The sequence below is a fragment of the Anser cygnoides genome, chromosome 3 (genome assembly GCF_040182565.1).
Source record: "Anser cygnoides isolate HZ-2024a breed goose chromosome 3, Taihu_goose_T2T_genome, whole genome shotgun sequence".
Classification (NCBI taxonomy): domain Eukaryota; kingdom Metazoa; phylum Chordata; class Aves; order Anseriformes; family Anatidae; genus Anser; species Anser cygnoides.
The window spans coordinates 29,574,449-29,590,472 of record NC_089875.1 but is presented as its reverse complement, the minus strand read 5'-3'; the positions used below and the strand labels follow the sequence as shown (position 1 = coordinate 29,590,472).

At 37.4% G+C, this 16,024-nt stretch overlaps 1 protein-coding gene across 3 annotated transcripts in view; it reads right to left on the bottom strand.

Moving 5' to 3' along the window:
• The window catches only part of PRKCE (protein kinase C epsilon), a 300,022-nt gene that overhangs the window by 190,434 nt on the left and 93,564 nt on the right, over positions 1 to 16,024 (bottom strand). For 2 of the 3 annotated variants that reach the window (XM_013171109.3, XM_013171108.3), the window contains exon 2: positions 7,632 to 7,695. In XM_013171109.3, coding sequence (XP_013026563.1) covers positions 7,632 to 7,695 — 64 coding nt within the window. Of the gene's footprint in view, positions 1 to 7,631; positions 7,696 to 8,765; positions 8,844 to 16,024 lie in introns of those variants that run through there. The other variant, XM_013171112.3, reaches the window with a different exon arrangement.

The following is a 16,024-nucleotide window of genomic DNA, read 5'->3' as shown; positions in this document are numbered from 1 at the left end:
GCTGCAATTGCAATGACCAGCCTTAGTGCCTGAGAAGATCCATGAGCACTTCACAGTTTCTCAGCACCAAGGCACAGTCAGCCTTCTGTGAAACTGCACAACAGTTCCAGTAAGGACGGCGGAGAACAAGTAAAAAAAAAAAAGCAAGTAAACAAGTAAATCACAGAAGAAGCTATAAGGATTCTCCCCCCAAACTGCACTAGTAGAGAGACTCACAACTCCAGAAGACAACCAAATGCAGTGCCAGCACCTGAAGGCCCATGGTTGAGAGCAAGGCTGCAGAGAAAGCAGGCCAGCAGCCAGCACTTTCCAAAAGCTTCTCTTTCAACAGCACCATGACTTGGCCTAGTCCCAGAACAGCAATGATCAAAGATGATAATGATAATAACAACAACAACAACAATAATAATAAACTGTCAAAAGTGTATTTTCAAAAGAAGGCTTTAATGAAAGAGAACTCCCTTCTTCACTAAAATAGCTTGCTGAAACAACCAAACAAAAAGTCTCATTCCTGGATGAACGTCATTCAGACTTGCAGATCTCTGGACAAGTACCTCCTGCTGTTCTGTCTTCAGACAGTGAATAGCACAACCAAACCTCATTTTCAGTGTCCATTTAACATAACAGGCATAATTAATGATGATAATGATGACAAAGAAATTATCTAAGGAAAAGTTCTGACAAACATTAAGAATTGTAGAGACAGTTTTCAACCCATGGGTATTTTCTGTTAACAGAGCTTTGGAAAAGGATGCTACACATGGAACAGAAATACAATTTTACTTGCTGTAGTGGTTCTACCAAAGCTGGATGCCTATAATAAATCCTGTGGATATTCTGATTAACAAGCTGTCTCTATGTTAAAGGTTTATCAACCATGAGACACAAAAGTGACATTGAGAAGCATACTCTGGCACTACTTTCCTTTTTTCCTGAAGAATGTCTGCTGTAGTTCTGCTGTAATGTATGTCAATCAGCAATACCTGTACCTGCCAAACTGACAGCCTTCAGGTAAATGAGCTAAAGAACTGGGAAATCTCTTCTAAATTCATATTTTTTACTTAAATGTTAAATGCATAACCTGATGTAGTCTGAAGTCTAAGGACGTTGGTGGATATTTCAATGCAAAAGGCCAAATAACCTACACAAAATCATTTGTATTCATGAAATATTGCCATCACTTCATCTAACAGGTTTTGTTGTAAAATATCACCCTAAGTTCTTCATCCTGGGAAATTTAAGTCTTACAAGCAGATTAATCTGATTAGATGAACATACTAGAAGACATAATCTTCTATGACTATGCAATTTCTAGACATAACCCAGAACTTAACAACAGACTGCTTTCTGCAGTACCTACCACCTCCAGCATGAGCTGTGGCATTTTATTGGAATCTGACTGCCCACTCTAAGGTGAAGAATCTGCAATCGTACAGAAAGACAACTCTATAAGGTACATTTGGGCATCTAACAACAATAAATAATCATCACAACTGATTAGACATACCATGCAGGAAAAGTTTTAAATAGTTCTTAAATTTTTTATTACATGTTGCCTATAATAAATAGAGTTAGAACAAAAAAAAAAGTCAAGGTCATTCTGCAAGTCATTCTACAGTTACTGATTCAATACTGACATATTGAAAATAGAACTTAATTTGTAAGTGGTAGAGAGCTACCATAAGTAGCTATATGCATTTGTGTCAAACGCAAGCCAATAATTCCAAAGAAAGAAGAAATCTACAATGACAAATGCGGCAAGGAGGTCACAAGCTTTTAAATATAGCAGCATCTGTCTTTCAGTCTATATAAAACTGAGTTTGTTGAAAATGTTTTTAATCATTCGTCAGGCAATTTACCTCTTACCCATTTGATGGCCATCTGCTATCCCAGTTTATAAACTGAATCGTTGTGTCATCGCATTACTTGTGTTTTAAATGTTCAGACTGCCTTTGGACCTCAATCAGCTAGCTCTTAAATATTTCCAAAATCATTCAGAGAATTTCACTCACAAAATTTTATAAGCACTAAAATAGACATAAAAACTACTGCGAATGCATGTCAATAAAACAGACAATGAGTGCACTTCAGCCTAGAAGTAATACCTATGGTACAGCAACAATGAATTAGTATAAAATATCAACATGACCTTGGATGTGGATCAGCAATGAGGAAACAAACAAGACAGCATGTTTTATAAAAGTCTCCTATGCATCCACAGACTGATAAGTAGTCACACTCCTCTCCATAGCTCTGGCAGAAGTTGAAAATATGAGACTAAAAACCCATACAATCATTACATCCAGTTTGTGAAGTAACAGAGAATAGCTATGATAAACCTTTCCAAAGGAACTTACTTCTAAACACTGAGCTATTATAAATGTCTTTCTTATACCTATAAATATAGGTATTCTATATAACTATATCCGCTGTAACTAAAGCAGAGTTTTAACAGATGTTTGTTTAATAGCAGAATTGACTGATTACATGCTTTGCAAGTCTGACAAAATATCCTGGCATAGTTTATTAGAAACGCTTATTCTTTCTTAAAGATCCTATGTGCTTGCATATGGCAGAGTATATGGTTCAGTGAAAATTCCAACTACTACTACTGCATGCTGAGTCAGGCCTATAAGAGCAATATTTCTTTCTATTTGACCAAAGGGTTTTCTTTTTAAAATATCCCTTAAAATTCCGAGTGGGATGTTACTTGTTAACATTTTAAAAATCGAATAGAGGTATTAAAATTGTAACCAAATATTTGTGTAAAAGGGACTTTACTAATTAACTGTTGCAGTTATTTTAACCTGTGAATGGATACCTTACTGTGTAACTATATTTGGGAAGTTTCCACTGACACAGCTGTTTGCATTCAAGGGAAACAAATGCATATTTACTCTGAATGCACACAGCCCTTTTTAAATGAAATAAATCTCTAAAAGGTAAATAACCCTGCACATCAATTTTGGCAAAGAGTGTGTAAAGACCTGAACCACAAGTGTTACGGAAATACAAGTCATGTAGTTTAAAATGGAGAATTTATAAATATATTTTAAGAGCTGTTTTCTCTCCCTCTTCTTCCTATATCCATATCAGCAAAATGTGCTGAGTGTTTTGGAGAACTGAGTTTGAAAACACAGTATAGGGATGTCTGTATTTTCACAGAAAAATTTAAATCCTAACTTTTGAAGACATCACCTTCTGCGTGATAAACAGTTAATTTAGCATTTTATTTTCTGTATGTGGGCCAGACAGTTCCTACTATGGAATTTACAAAAGATTGCTAAAATAAATAGTTACTCACCCTCCCTCTCAGTGCAGAACAAACATTCCAAAGCTATAAGCAGGCTCCAAAACAGCCTTAGTTAAAAAAAAAAAAAGAAAAGAAAAGAAAAAAAAAAGAAAAGAAAAAAGAAAAAAAAAAGAAAAGAAAAAAAAAGAAAAGAAGTGATGATAAAAACATTTCTGTTGGGCTTGTTTTTGTAAGGGCTTTTTATGTAGTTTACTTTCCATTTCTCAGTATTTGTGCTTTCCAACGTTTTTCTGGTTGAAAGACTAGAATTGAATGGGAACGAGTTCTAGAAAATGATGTTTTCAGAACAAATCCAAATACCTTGAGATTTGAGCAATCCATTGTGAGAGCTGTCATTGCTGCAAGATATCCAGTGGAGAGCAGTCTAAAGCACTGGGCTTTCGAGGTTGCCCACTCACAAGTGCAGCGTAACTGCCACAGTACAGCTCCTTCTTTAGGCATCTTCTAAAAGTAATTTCACAATATAGGAAATGCAAGAGAAGCTGACACAGCTCTACAAACTCCTGTGCACTTGTAGCTTGTCTTCAGAATGGGAGAAAAACTACAAGCAGCAAAGCCAACAACTCAGCCCTTCTTTCTATGGTTCCAGATAAAAATACCTTTCAGATTCCAATGCTGGTATCTAACAGTGGCTCTCAAGAAGTCTAGCAATATGACAAGGAGAGGCAGAAGTACTCTTTACCTCCCTTCATATTGTCATATTTTCATCTTTTTCTGTACACCTACGCCACACAAGCGATGAAAGTCCATGAATGATTCCATTACAGAGATGGGAAGGACAAGTTGTGTGCTTTTGTCAAGGAAGTCAGATTATAACAATGAACTGTTTTTATTGTTTTGCCACACCAATACAAGTAGTGCAGAGGGATAAGCAATCTAGCAGCTGCAACTAAGGGACAATTTAATTTTGAGACATCTGCTAACAATGTCTTACGTCGATATTAAGTAAAAGCTTACTAAAACTGTTGAGAATATACTACTAACATACAACTTCTTTATCCATCACTTAGGATCTTATACATAAGCTTTTTATTTAAATAATTTATTCAAGTAGGCAGTCACTTGCAGAATTGGGGCTTTTGCTTCTCAGAGGCGATTTAATAGCAAAGTTTTCTTCCCATATTAATAGATTAAACTAATTAAGTCAATTTTACCAAAATAGAATTTGGATATCTATCTTAAAAATCTTTTAGAGGTGCCAAATTACTGAAGCTACATTACTGATTGCTGGTAATCAGAAACTTGCATATACCACATAAAAGAAACAAGATCAATTTCAGTACACAGAATTACAAGACAGTACTGGTTTACAAGAATACACCACATCTTAATGGATGATATATTTTTAATTGCCCATTCTGTGAACTTAAAAAAAAAAAAAAAAAAAGACATGCAACATGACTGTTTCCTCCAATTTAAAATGTTACTACAGCTGTTTTTATTTTCCTAAATTGACATTTTCTCTCCCAAGAATCAATTGTGAAACTGTGATAATAACAGGACTTGTAAGACTCAACAGGCAGCTTCTGAGAATGCACAATTGTTTTATCTTATCATACAAGCTAACATTTCCAAAACCAGGCAATGTTGGGTTCCTAAACACACTGATAGGCCATTTAAAGAAGTAGTTAAGACTCTAAGCACTCAGAAAACAGCCTAGCAGGATTCACAAATTTAATTAGGGTGCATAACTCCCACTTGAAGTTGAGTACTGTGCACCTTCTCATTACATTATTTACAATCTTCTTTAAGTCCCATTAGGCACCTTTCTGATTTGCTTGGTACTCTTACATGTTTGGGTGACAGCCTGCATGCAGTTCCTAGAGCTTCCTGTTTAATTAGCAGTGGTGAAAGTCCCTAACTGTGGGTTTGTAAAATGTAGATAGGTTTAGATATAGATCCAGACGTCATTATGCTTGCCCATTACCTTCCTCTGTTGGAAAAACTAACTTCAGAGGGAATTCTGCCTGAATAGACTGAAGCATCAAGCTTTTGGTTACCACTAAGTTTTGAAGACCACTGCCAAAAAGTTCTAAAATTTAAAATAAAACATTGCTTATTTTTTATTAAACAAACAAACAAACAAAAAAACCACTCATGATTTTATGTCAGAATTCACACAGCATGAAGAAAATGCTATATACTCAGTTACCATTTACAGTGATGACTGGAATTCAAAACCAAGACCCTGGTTAACAAATTGGGTCAAGAGCAGCAAACACCTGAAACAACCCTAGCTACTCAAAAGTCATGCATTTGAGCCTAACCTTTATTCTAGGCTTCTTTTATATTCAACCAACACAGATCAACTAATATGAACTGCCCCATCGAAATGCATAAAATACATATCAGATGCATTCTCTTTACATAAATATATATGTATATAGAGAGATCAGATGAAATACACATTTTTGGAACAAATAGAGTAGGTTAGTTTCAGTGTGGGTGTTTTCTCCCTGCAAAAGCATGCATACAGTGGTTATGTTAAATTAGTCATTTTACTTTAAGACAGCTTAAGCAAGAGGAGACTCTTCCAAAGTTCGCTAGGCCTCAGCCCTAGTAAACTGGTCCAAAAATAGAATTTCATAGTGCTGCTAACAAAACACCATAAAACAAGTTTACGGACTGTTGTACAAAACTGGTCCAATTTCCCTTGTGAGGAAAACCATAGCTTTCCCAGAGAATTTTGTAATGCTTTTACACAAAGCTTTTCCATGGTTACTTATTTGATAGGAAAGCTCCAAAAGTACTACTTCATTTTGTAAGCAAAACAACTTCTCTAGGGTCCAACCAAATTCACCCTAACTGAAGCCTCTGTCTTCACATAAGAACATATTTCATAAGCTGTTTTCCTCAGAGGTCTGTTTCCACAGGGATTCTCCTGTTCTTATGCTCCCCTTCTACACTAATACAGTGGCACAAACTATAGTTCTGCAAATTTCTTTCCAAGCACTGCTAAATTGTCGCAGGGTAAAGCACCAAATAACGTAAGTGACATTACCATAGACTTTTTCCCCCTGTATAAAAGGTTACAGAGTGTTAAAGAACTTTTGAAGAACAACTAAACACCATCTTCCTGTCCTTCGACAGTCCAGCTCATCTGAACACACCTTGCAATGCAGTAGTAATGCTATAGTCGCCTGGGTATCAACCAACTAGACGTGGAAGCTTGGAAGAACATCTGCTTGCCAACACATCTCAAAAACCAATACTGTCAACCACATTTTAGTTGTACCATTGACATGAGAATTAGCAAGATATGTAGAAACTGCTGTTAAAGCAATGGCTACAACTTCAATATGTAGTAAAAAAAAAAAGGCAAAGCATGTTTTATGTGGGTACATAGCTAGAAGACGAAGTCTAAATATTAGTTTGCTTTGTTTTTAAACATCGAGATGTAGTTCAGTATGTGTTTTTGCAAGCTACTGTTAATAATTGGTCAGAGCACAGCAATTCATTACAAAGAGCAGAAATATAAAACACATTCTTCCATTGTTTCTTAACTGTGCTGGGCAAGATAATTTCATTTCATACCATTTTCTATTTCAGCTCCTGTCAGGGTTTGCATGAAACTTCTTTATGTACTCTGAATGAAAGATAACCTTGTTTAGCTGAGCTCTGTAAGCTACTGGGGAAAACTGATCAGAAGACATCACTTAAAACAATCAAACCCAAATGAGCCATCCTCATTTCAGAAGGTTCGGCTGTCATTTGAGAGCACGATCAATACACACAACAGAATTGCTTCTTTATAAACTCTCTTATTCCTGCCATATACCACCTGACTCCGATCCCAATTAAACAGCAGAAAAATATCTTAATTTCTTTCTTCATTTTTTTTCCCAACATTTAACTGTCATAAAAATGAAAACACCTCTTATTGTTACAATGTTGTGCTCATTACTTTACTTGGAAAAGAAAATGTTTAGTGGAAAAATAACAAATACTAGTATTTATGAAAGCAAATAAACTCTTTTTTCCCCTCTCTGACATCTCATCATTTCTACCTACATAATTGGCTAACATTCTTCCAAAAATAAGAATTTGGAAGTTTCTTTTAGAAATTAATGATTCTAAACCCCTCTAATTTGATTACTGTCCTTTTAGTCAGCATTGTTACCGTTGGTGATTAACAGCTTAAGATGAACTGCAACTGCTCACTGACTCACAGGGATATACATCAAAACGTACTCACTTTAACATGAGATTGTACAGATTAAGAGGGCATTGGTATAACACCTTCTCTAATACTTCTGTTGCAGATGCCCTTAAAGATTCCATTCATGAAAGGATAAGAAAAAATATTTAAAGTCCCTACCTTCACCTGATGATCCTGAAAGGTCTATGATGACATACACTCTCCCTTCTGGCTCCAAGTCAATCTGCAATCAAGAAGAGAATTAAAAGAAAACTTAGAATGGCTCCCAAAGCAAGTGATTGCACATGCAAGGAAACCCAAAGTTTCCAAAACTTGTGAAGCCAAAGTATAGGTAGAACACGGGCCAGTCTATAGTTCACTACTAACAGAGTCTCCTTTTGCAAAGAGGTGTTGAGGCACTTCTACAAAAGGACCTTTCACCTCCCTGAAGTGAAAAAGAAGCGTGTACCCTTAGCACTGGGAAAGCTTGAATGCAGTGAATTTTACAAATCAAATATTTAAAACACTGTTCTTGGAAATAGTGGTTTTTGTATGGCAGCAGTCAAGGAACAAAGTTAAATAGCAGTATCAAGTAACTTTTTGACTGTAATTTATACTGAGCCCAGCTATGCAAATGTGAAAAACAACACTGTAACCTATTCAGATCCCAGCAAGACAGATCAGCTCTGGTGGAAGAATAGGGGTAAAAATCAACACACAGCTCGTATAGTGGGTTAACACGTGTTTATAATACTCCCTTTGTATCCCCAGTGGGAGAAAGAAATACATGCTTTATCCCTTTTCTCTGAAATGCAAAATTAATTTATTTCTGCAATGGTAGATTTTAAGGAGTCTGCTTTTGTAGAGATCACTTTTAGCATGAAATATGGGTTTTCAGTATCAAGCTGCTGTATTTAAATGCTTATTCCTATAGCCTGCACAACCTGCAGGTATTGCATTGATCTCATTACAAATCCTTATGTATTTTACCACATATTTACCACATCATCATTCCTAATTACTGCTGGATTTGTGTATCTTCTTGGTGCCCCACACATTACAGACAATTTTTGTAGTCATTTTTCTCTCAAAAATTAAACTACAATTAAACTAAAACACTTCATAATCAATAGTTTTTAATGTCACGCTGCAGTTGTCACATAATTTCATAGGCCGCAAGTGAAGCCAACATGGTATTCATTAATGCTATATTTTCATTCCATTTTGGTAAGTAAAACACATAAATCTGCAAACCCAAAGTCATGGCACCTCAGTCACAAGGACCTCATCCACCAGTGCTTGCCCATGTCCTACCTCCCCAGAAAGGTGCAGCGCACAGAGGCAGCCCCAGCCCAGGCCCGACTCAGTAGGTCCCATGGCTGGGCAGGGAAGGGCTGTGGGGAGCTGGAGCCCAGCCCTACTACAGCCTCTCTGGGGCAGAGCCCTGGGTTGATATGGGGACCTCGGCTGATAGGGGGAATCTAGGCAGAGGGTGGGAGCCTCCTAAGCCCACAGAGCAGTGCCTGGGGCTTGCAGCCAGAAGTAGGCTTCCTGCGCCCTCACCTCACCGCACCTCCTCCCATTCCACGCCACAGGGGAAGGTGGGCCTCGTCTCACCAACCTCAGCCACTTTGGCAGACGCAAACTATACTCAGCTGCCTCTGAAGTCAGTCACAAGTGACCTTAGGACATGGCTCTAGGCTGGAATAAGATGGCAATCAGGAGATCATTAATTGACATTAATAACTTGGGAGACCACTTGGTTCATCTTTGCAAGTTAGCAAGTAAATGAACACGCAAAACAGAGCTTGGCTAACACATAAGATATCCTTTGATCTTTTTGACAACCACAACTTGAATTTAACTATTAATGATAATTCAGAAGCTTAATAACTAGACAACATATTACATCACCCAGGTGAGGATGTCATACATTTCTTCATGACATGAAAGCGGAACTTGACAATTAAGACAGATGAAATGATAATCTCAGGATTGTTTTGCCAAGAACTGGTCAGTTTTCTTTGTAAAAGACATTCTCCAAAAGGGCCATCAAAACTTGAGCCTGTAGAGAGCATTTGGAGTAAACTGCAGTTGAAATCTGTCCACGTAGGGTGTAACAGAGACCCAAACTCAGTGCTTTCCTGCCAATCCGCTCAGCCAGCGTGCCCAGCGGCTCGCTACACTGTGGTGGAAGGAAGGAACGAGACGCCAGGATGTCCAGTCTGCACCGGGCTTTGTCTGCCTGCATTCAGCAGGTAGCTTCATGGGGCTACATTTTTTGTCACTGTCCTTCTGCTTCCACCTTTTCCTCATCACCTGGGAGGACCTTTACAGCAGAGGTTCTCTGCTGTTTCCCTCTCCTGGGCCACAGCTGTTGAATCCATCAGGGTAACATATGCTCCCCCTTCCACAAACCAGCTTTTCACAAAAACCCTTCTGTGACTTTGAAGAAAGAGCCGGTAGACAAATTCACAGGTCTGATGTCACCGGACCCATGGATTAAGACAATGATCTCAGCAGCTGTATTTTAAATAGACAAGGCAGGAAATCGGTGTTAGCAAGGCCAGGGGTTACTCAGAGGAGAGGAAAATGAAAGCGTGGTTGAGTGTTTTTTCCATAAATAAAGTGTTCAATATTGAGTAGACATTTTTAACAATTTCTGAACTGGCAGCATGAGGGGCGGGAGGGGGTGCTTTTTGTTTTAAATATAGCTACTGATCTTGAAATACTGCTCCTCTCCCGTAGCAATTTTTAGACACAAAATGTTAGATCAGATGCACAGGTGGATGGATAGACTTTGATGTCTATGTTGGGGGCGGCTTTTGAAAAACTGCTACAGTACTCAACAGATGGCTGTATTAAAGAGGCATGCTTAATGCTCTGTTTCTTTCAGCATTATATACTGTTTGGCTAAGCTTTCAGTAAAGTACATGATGCAGTTAAAATCCCAGTGTGCGTGCACACACGTGCACAACCCCAACACCGTCCCTGCAGAAGAATCATGCATCTGGAGGAGTTGAAGACCACCATCACAGTCTCCCTTCTGCTCATTTATTAAGTACAAACAGTGTTATGAACAAGCCAGGAAAGACTGGAGCACTGAACCTAAGTTTTCATTATCCATCAAGTGGACTGTTTTCATATACAATTTATTAAAAATGACGCCTAATGATTTGATTCAGAATTTTTGCTGATGTTCTGAGCAGAACAAGTTATTTATAAATAAGGGATTCTCTTTTACAAAGAAAAGATTTCCCAGTCTTAAAACGCTGTAACACCAATGAGAACGAAATGGACATATTCTTTTTTTTTAGATTTATAAAATACCCCCATTTCATTTCAGTAAGCACCTATGCTGACAGTCTCATCAGCCACATGAATCAGTACTTTTGCCAGGAACTGGCAGCTTAGTTGCCTCAGCTGACCTTACGTATGGAAGATCCCTCCCCACTCCCTCCACCCTCCCCCAAGAAGCATAATCCCCCAAACTGATAGGAAACCTTATGATCTCAGGTCTTTCATGTATCAAAGCCAGCATGGAATGAAAAGGATTGATTCAATTCTAATTTTACATAGAACGTTTATAAGTGAATGTCTAGAAACACAGTGGTATAAATACCTTAGAAACAGTCAGGCTACTAGAATAAAAGCTATGTGCATTTTCTTTCAATCTATACATAAAACTACACTTAGAAGAAAGTGGAAACTATGCAATGTCATTATACAAGTAAGCAACAACAGAGGAACAGCACAATCTAAAGTTCCTACTTTTTTTTTTTTTTTTACTGGTAGTTTTTGTACTGGTAGTGCAATTACTAGTACTCCTGTACTAGTAGTACAGGAGTTTTTAAACCATTATTCTATTGCTTTAGAAAAGCATTGCTTCTAAAAGAATTTTTCACCAAATGTCCAGAAAGATACCACATGTGAAATGCCCTTAGATATATGTAAGACTGGTCAAATCCAGCTGGATATAAAAGACATACTTGCATGCAATGAAAATAGTCTGATCACAGCAGTTCTTATTCTGACCCTCCTTTTTGACTAAAAATACTTCTCTCTGAATGCAGCCAAACATTTATATATGCAGAGAGATGCTATGAGAAGATGTCTAAAAAGATACAATTGTTCAAAAGGACAACAGGGAACAAGGCAAGATGCAAAGTAGGAATGAGATCAAGGAGCTGATATAAAAAGAGCTTTGCTGTAACCAGGATATATTGCAAAATACATTCCTTGCACATACAGACCACACTCTCCACATGCAACAAAAGATGTAACAACCATCATTGAACAAAATGTTTGATCACTGAAGTGTTTTATCTTGGTACTGGCCTATGCTATCGTTGTGGTACTTACTAAAATACAGCGTTTTAGTAGGTACAAGTAAGATTAATTGTGAAGGCACTTGAAACAACTTCTATATGGTTAAAATAATCCTTATGTGGTAGTGTATTGAGATTGGTACAATGATTGCTGGAAAATAGCACAGAGCTTGAAAAACTCCAGGCCCGAATAAAGCATATTAGTAGTCTGTTTCAGGGAACAAAAGGCAACCATCCATAAAACCAGACATACTTTCAGAGGAAAAAACCCATGCTGAAGCCATGGCCAACTTTCAGCATATTGAAGGCATTTATATAGTTTCACAGTCATTAATGGATTTTATTTTCAACACCCTTCTGAGACATTTCCCCATCTGTAAAATGAGATACTCCCAAAGGCACAAGCTAGACTGAATGACTTGCCAGAAAGTCATACAAGAAGCCTATGGTTAAACAAGAACTGAACTCTGGTCTCTGGAGGCCCAGACTATCCACTGGACCGTTTGTCCTATTCCTCACTTAAGCTTCACTTTGTCAAGCTATACACATCCTGTCTTCCTGTAATATCAGTCAGAGACATCTAAGCGCTACTTTTTTAAAACAACTTTAATGGGTACATATCTAGGAGGCAATTTCCTTTTTCTTCCATTCAGTTAATACTCATCAGTAAAAACAATCTCAAACAAAAAATTGCTGAAATATTTCTCTTCAGCATTTCCAAAGCATCACAATTCTCAGGCAACACTGAAGTAATGTTAAATTTAATCAAACTATGCAGAAGATTATGAAAATACTTTTTTAGCTTTTCCTCAAGGTTTGCTTTCTGCAAGCTTTTACTTCCTAAATGCTTTTCTGAAAAAATGAAGTTCTAAGCTCCTCCATAAGCTCACTACTTTCCTCCCATTAGGTACACACTATAATTTCCACCCCCTAAAAGATATCAATCTCTGGCAGGATTTTCTTAGTCTAAGATTTTGCTGAGGAAACCACACACACACTCTAATCTTAGAGGGATGAGGAAGATTTGAATATGCTATGTTATTATTTGGGTTGTGCTGATAGTTCTTATTTGCACATGAAGAAGATTTTGCATTCATGACCACTCTAAAGCCTAAATAATTCCATCAACACTTGGGGGTGCTCGTTTTCATTCTAGCTGGTAGCACCAGCACACAGATTTTTTGTGCCCCATGGAGCTAACCAAGACCTGTTGTAAACAAGTGATAAACCACTATCTTCAGTGGCTCAGTGCCACATTATCACAGGTTTTCATTTGACCATAACAACAACACAAGAAAGTCATCTAAGATTAAGTGCATTGTACTTATTTAAATGCTAACTTGTCTCTTGAGAGAAATCTAAGGATTGTCATTGACATAAAACTCAGATCTGGAACAAACAATAACTAGACAAACGCATTTTCCATACGTGAACTTCCTAACAGTACAAAGGTTGAGGAAGTTTTACTCCGATGTTCCCTAGCTATACAGAATGCAAAAATACAGCAAAAAACCTTGAGTCACAAAGCTGTTTAGGATTTTGGCAACAGTAAAAAACCCAAATGGACTGTATAAGCAACAGAAACAGAAAGAATTAAGTCATAAAACCTGCTTTGCACCTCTTGTTGTGATGTTCTAGGATTATCTGATATTTGGATAGCTTAAAGCATAAACCTCCAAGCACATGATCTGTCACTGCAGATGGTTATTTGAGTCATGTAGGACTTTAGAAGTCAGTATGCATTAACCCATACTGAACATAGCATAACACTGGAAAGTTTTCTCTTTGAACAACTTCTCTAAGAGAAAGGAATAAATTATTAAAGAACTAACTTTGCAAAGGCTGCGGGGTTGTCTGCTTGTTTTGAGGGGCATTTACTTCTCCAATTTCTATTGCATATTATTTCCATAAAGACTGTATTTAAAAAAAATCAGAACAGTTGTGACCTAGTAGAAAATGATTGGAGACAGAATCTGCTGGTCTTCTGTTCCTTAACTAGATGTTTGTTTTTTTTTCCCTGCTTCATCTTAAATAGCTATTCCAGTACCTATTTTAACTTATTTACTAGAAAATAAAACATTAACAGTGACAAACTGCAATATACTCAAAGTGACAACAGACTACACCATTTAAAAGCTTTCAAAAACACCATCGTTATTAGAACAGAAGCAAACTCCTGACAGGAACAATAGGCTAGAGGTAAGATTAAGCTTGTAAACTTTCCCCAGCCTTTGCACCAGAATCCCTAGCAAGCTCACCTAAAACTGATAGCTTTGTAATAGGCTCTGGTGGGTCAGGAAAACAGCAGAGAAAATTTTATTAAATAATATAACTGAAAATTAACAAATTTAACAAGATTCATGATTAATTACATGAGATAAACTTGACTTGTAAAGAAATTGCCTGAAAACATTGGTAATATGATGAGCAAATTTCCCTGGAATCTGCTTAACTCTTTTTTTTTTTTCTTCCTCTACAGCCTCTTGCTCTTCTGGCCAAAGAAATCAGAAATCGGGTCTCTTTCAGAGCCAGTGCACTGCCACAAAGTTCAAAAATCTGCCTTTCATTACAAATGTTACATATTTGATTATTATAATTACAGAGAAACTTAACACAGCTTGCCACATTGTAATTGACCACGATGATATACATAAAAGTTAAGACATTTTGGCCACAGGGGATTCTATCATTTATTTACTTATACTTAAAAGTCAACAAAAAGACATCAAACATCTTGCATGACCTACAGAAAAGATCAAACACTTCCCAGTGCCAGACACATGTACAGACATAATACAGAACAGAAGCAGCCAGGGAACAACAAAATTCAGCTAAAATAACCACAGTGTTCAGAAATCAATTCTCAAACAAGAATCTTCCATTACTTAATATCACATACACCAATATTTAATCGCAGCATCCTGAATCACATGTGATACAACTTTGATATTCCACAACCTATTGTACCTAAGGCCTCCCAGGCTTCAGCTGAATAATATTTTTCAATGCATGGCAGTATACAGATGCGTGTTTGTGCCCAAGAACACACATCCACACACACAGAAATCACACGCTTATTTTGTGTATTACAAGGAAGAACAGCTTTTGTGGACCACTGAATTGGGACTAGAGTGTTCATGGTTCATTTTCTAGTAGAGGCCAGAATGTGAGCTTGGACAGATGGCTTTATTTACAAACAGCAAGATAGCAGAGCAGTACAAATGGCTGCAAAGGCATCAAGCAGCATGACTGCAAAAGCATCACTGCACGAAACCAAGTTTCTGACTCGCTGATCTGAAAGGAGAAAAAGACTATCTTCACTTTCTTGAAAGCTGCAGGTGGTGACAGCGTATGTAAGGCACCAGGTATCACTACCCCATCACCCTCAAGAGAACCTCATTTCACCTTTCCTTCACATTGAGATATGGTACTAGAAAACTGCGTCTGTTAACAGTTATATGCCCAAACCGGTTAGGGTTTCTAAATACCTGCAATAAGAATTCATGAGAGGGAAATAAATCAATGAGACATTTCTTTGTGAGCAAAAAGAGAGGTCAATAACCTTAAGAGAGCAGACTGCCTAGACTAACCATTCAGGGCATTCTGCAAGCAAACAGGTCAACTGAGAGCCAAACCAGCTAAGTGTTCCACACATGTGAGTGTGCTGCTTTGTTGGTTTAATTTAAACCAATACAGTTATTCCAAGTGTGTAAATGACTTCAGTTGATATTGCTCATTCCCCTACCTTCAAGCTATATAGTGTGTATATCCACTGCACTAGACTGTGTTCACACTAGAAATGGAGGTTGCATTATTTCAGTAGTAGTAATGAAGATAATGTACAAAGAAGCAATACAGGCCCAGAGCTAACGAAGTAGGTTGAGCAAGAGCTGAGTTTGGCTAAAGGATGCTCAACTAGACTTTGAGTGAATAGACAGTAAAACCAACAACAAAACAAAAGTCTGCATAAAGCCTTTCACTTGAAGCATCTGCTAAATGTATTTCAATAATAAAATTAAAAAAAAAAAAAAGCAAAAACCAACAACAATCACTTTCCCCAGCAGATGGTTATTTGATTTAAGGATAAAGGAACTGCATCATGTGGTAATATCTGACCTGTAATTTCATCACAATGCTTTTCAAAATCTGTTAACACACTGTGGCTAGTGTGGCAGCACTCTCCAGTCTGTAGTCTGTAGGGAAATAATTAGCCAACACAAAATATTTAAAAACATCTCCTACTTG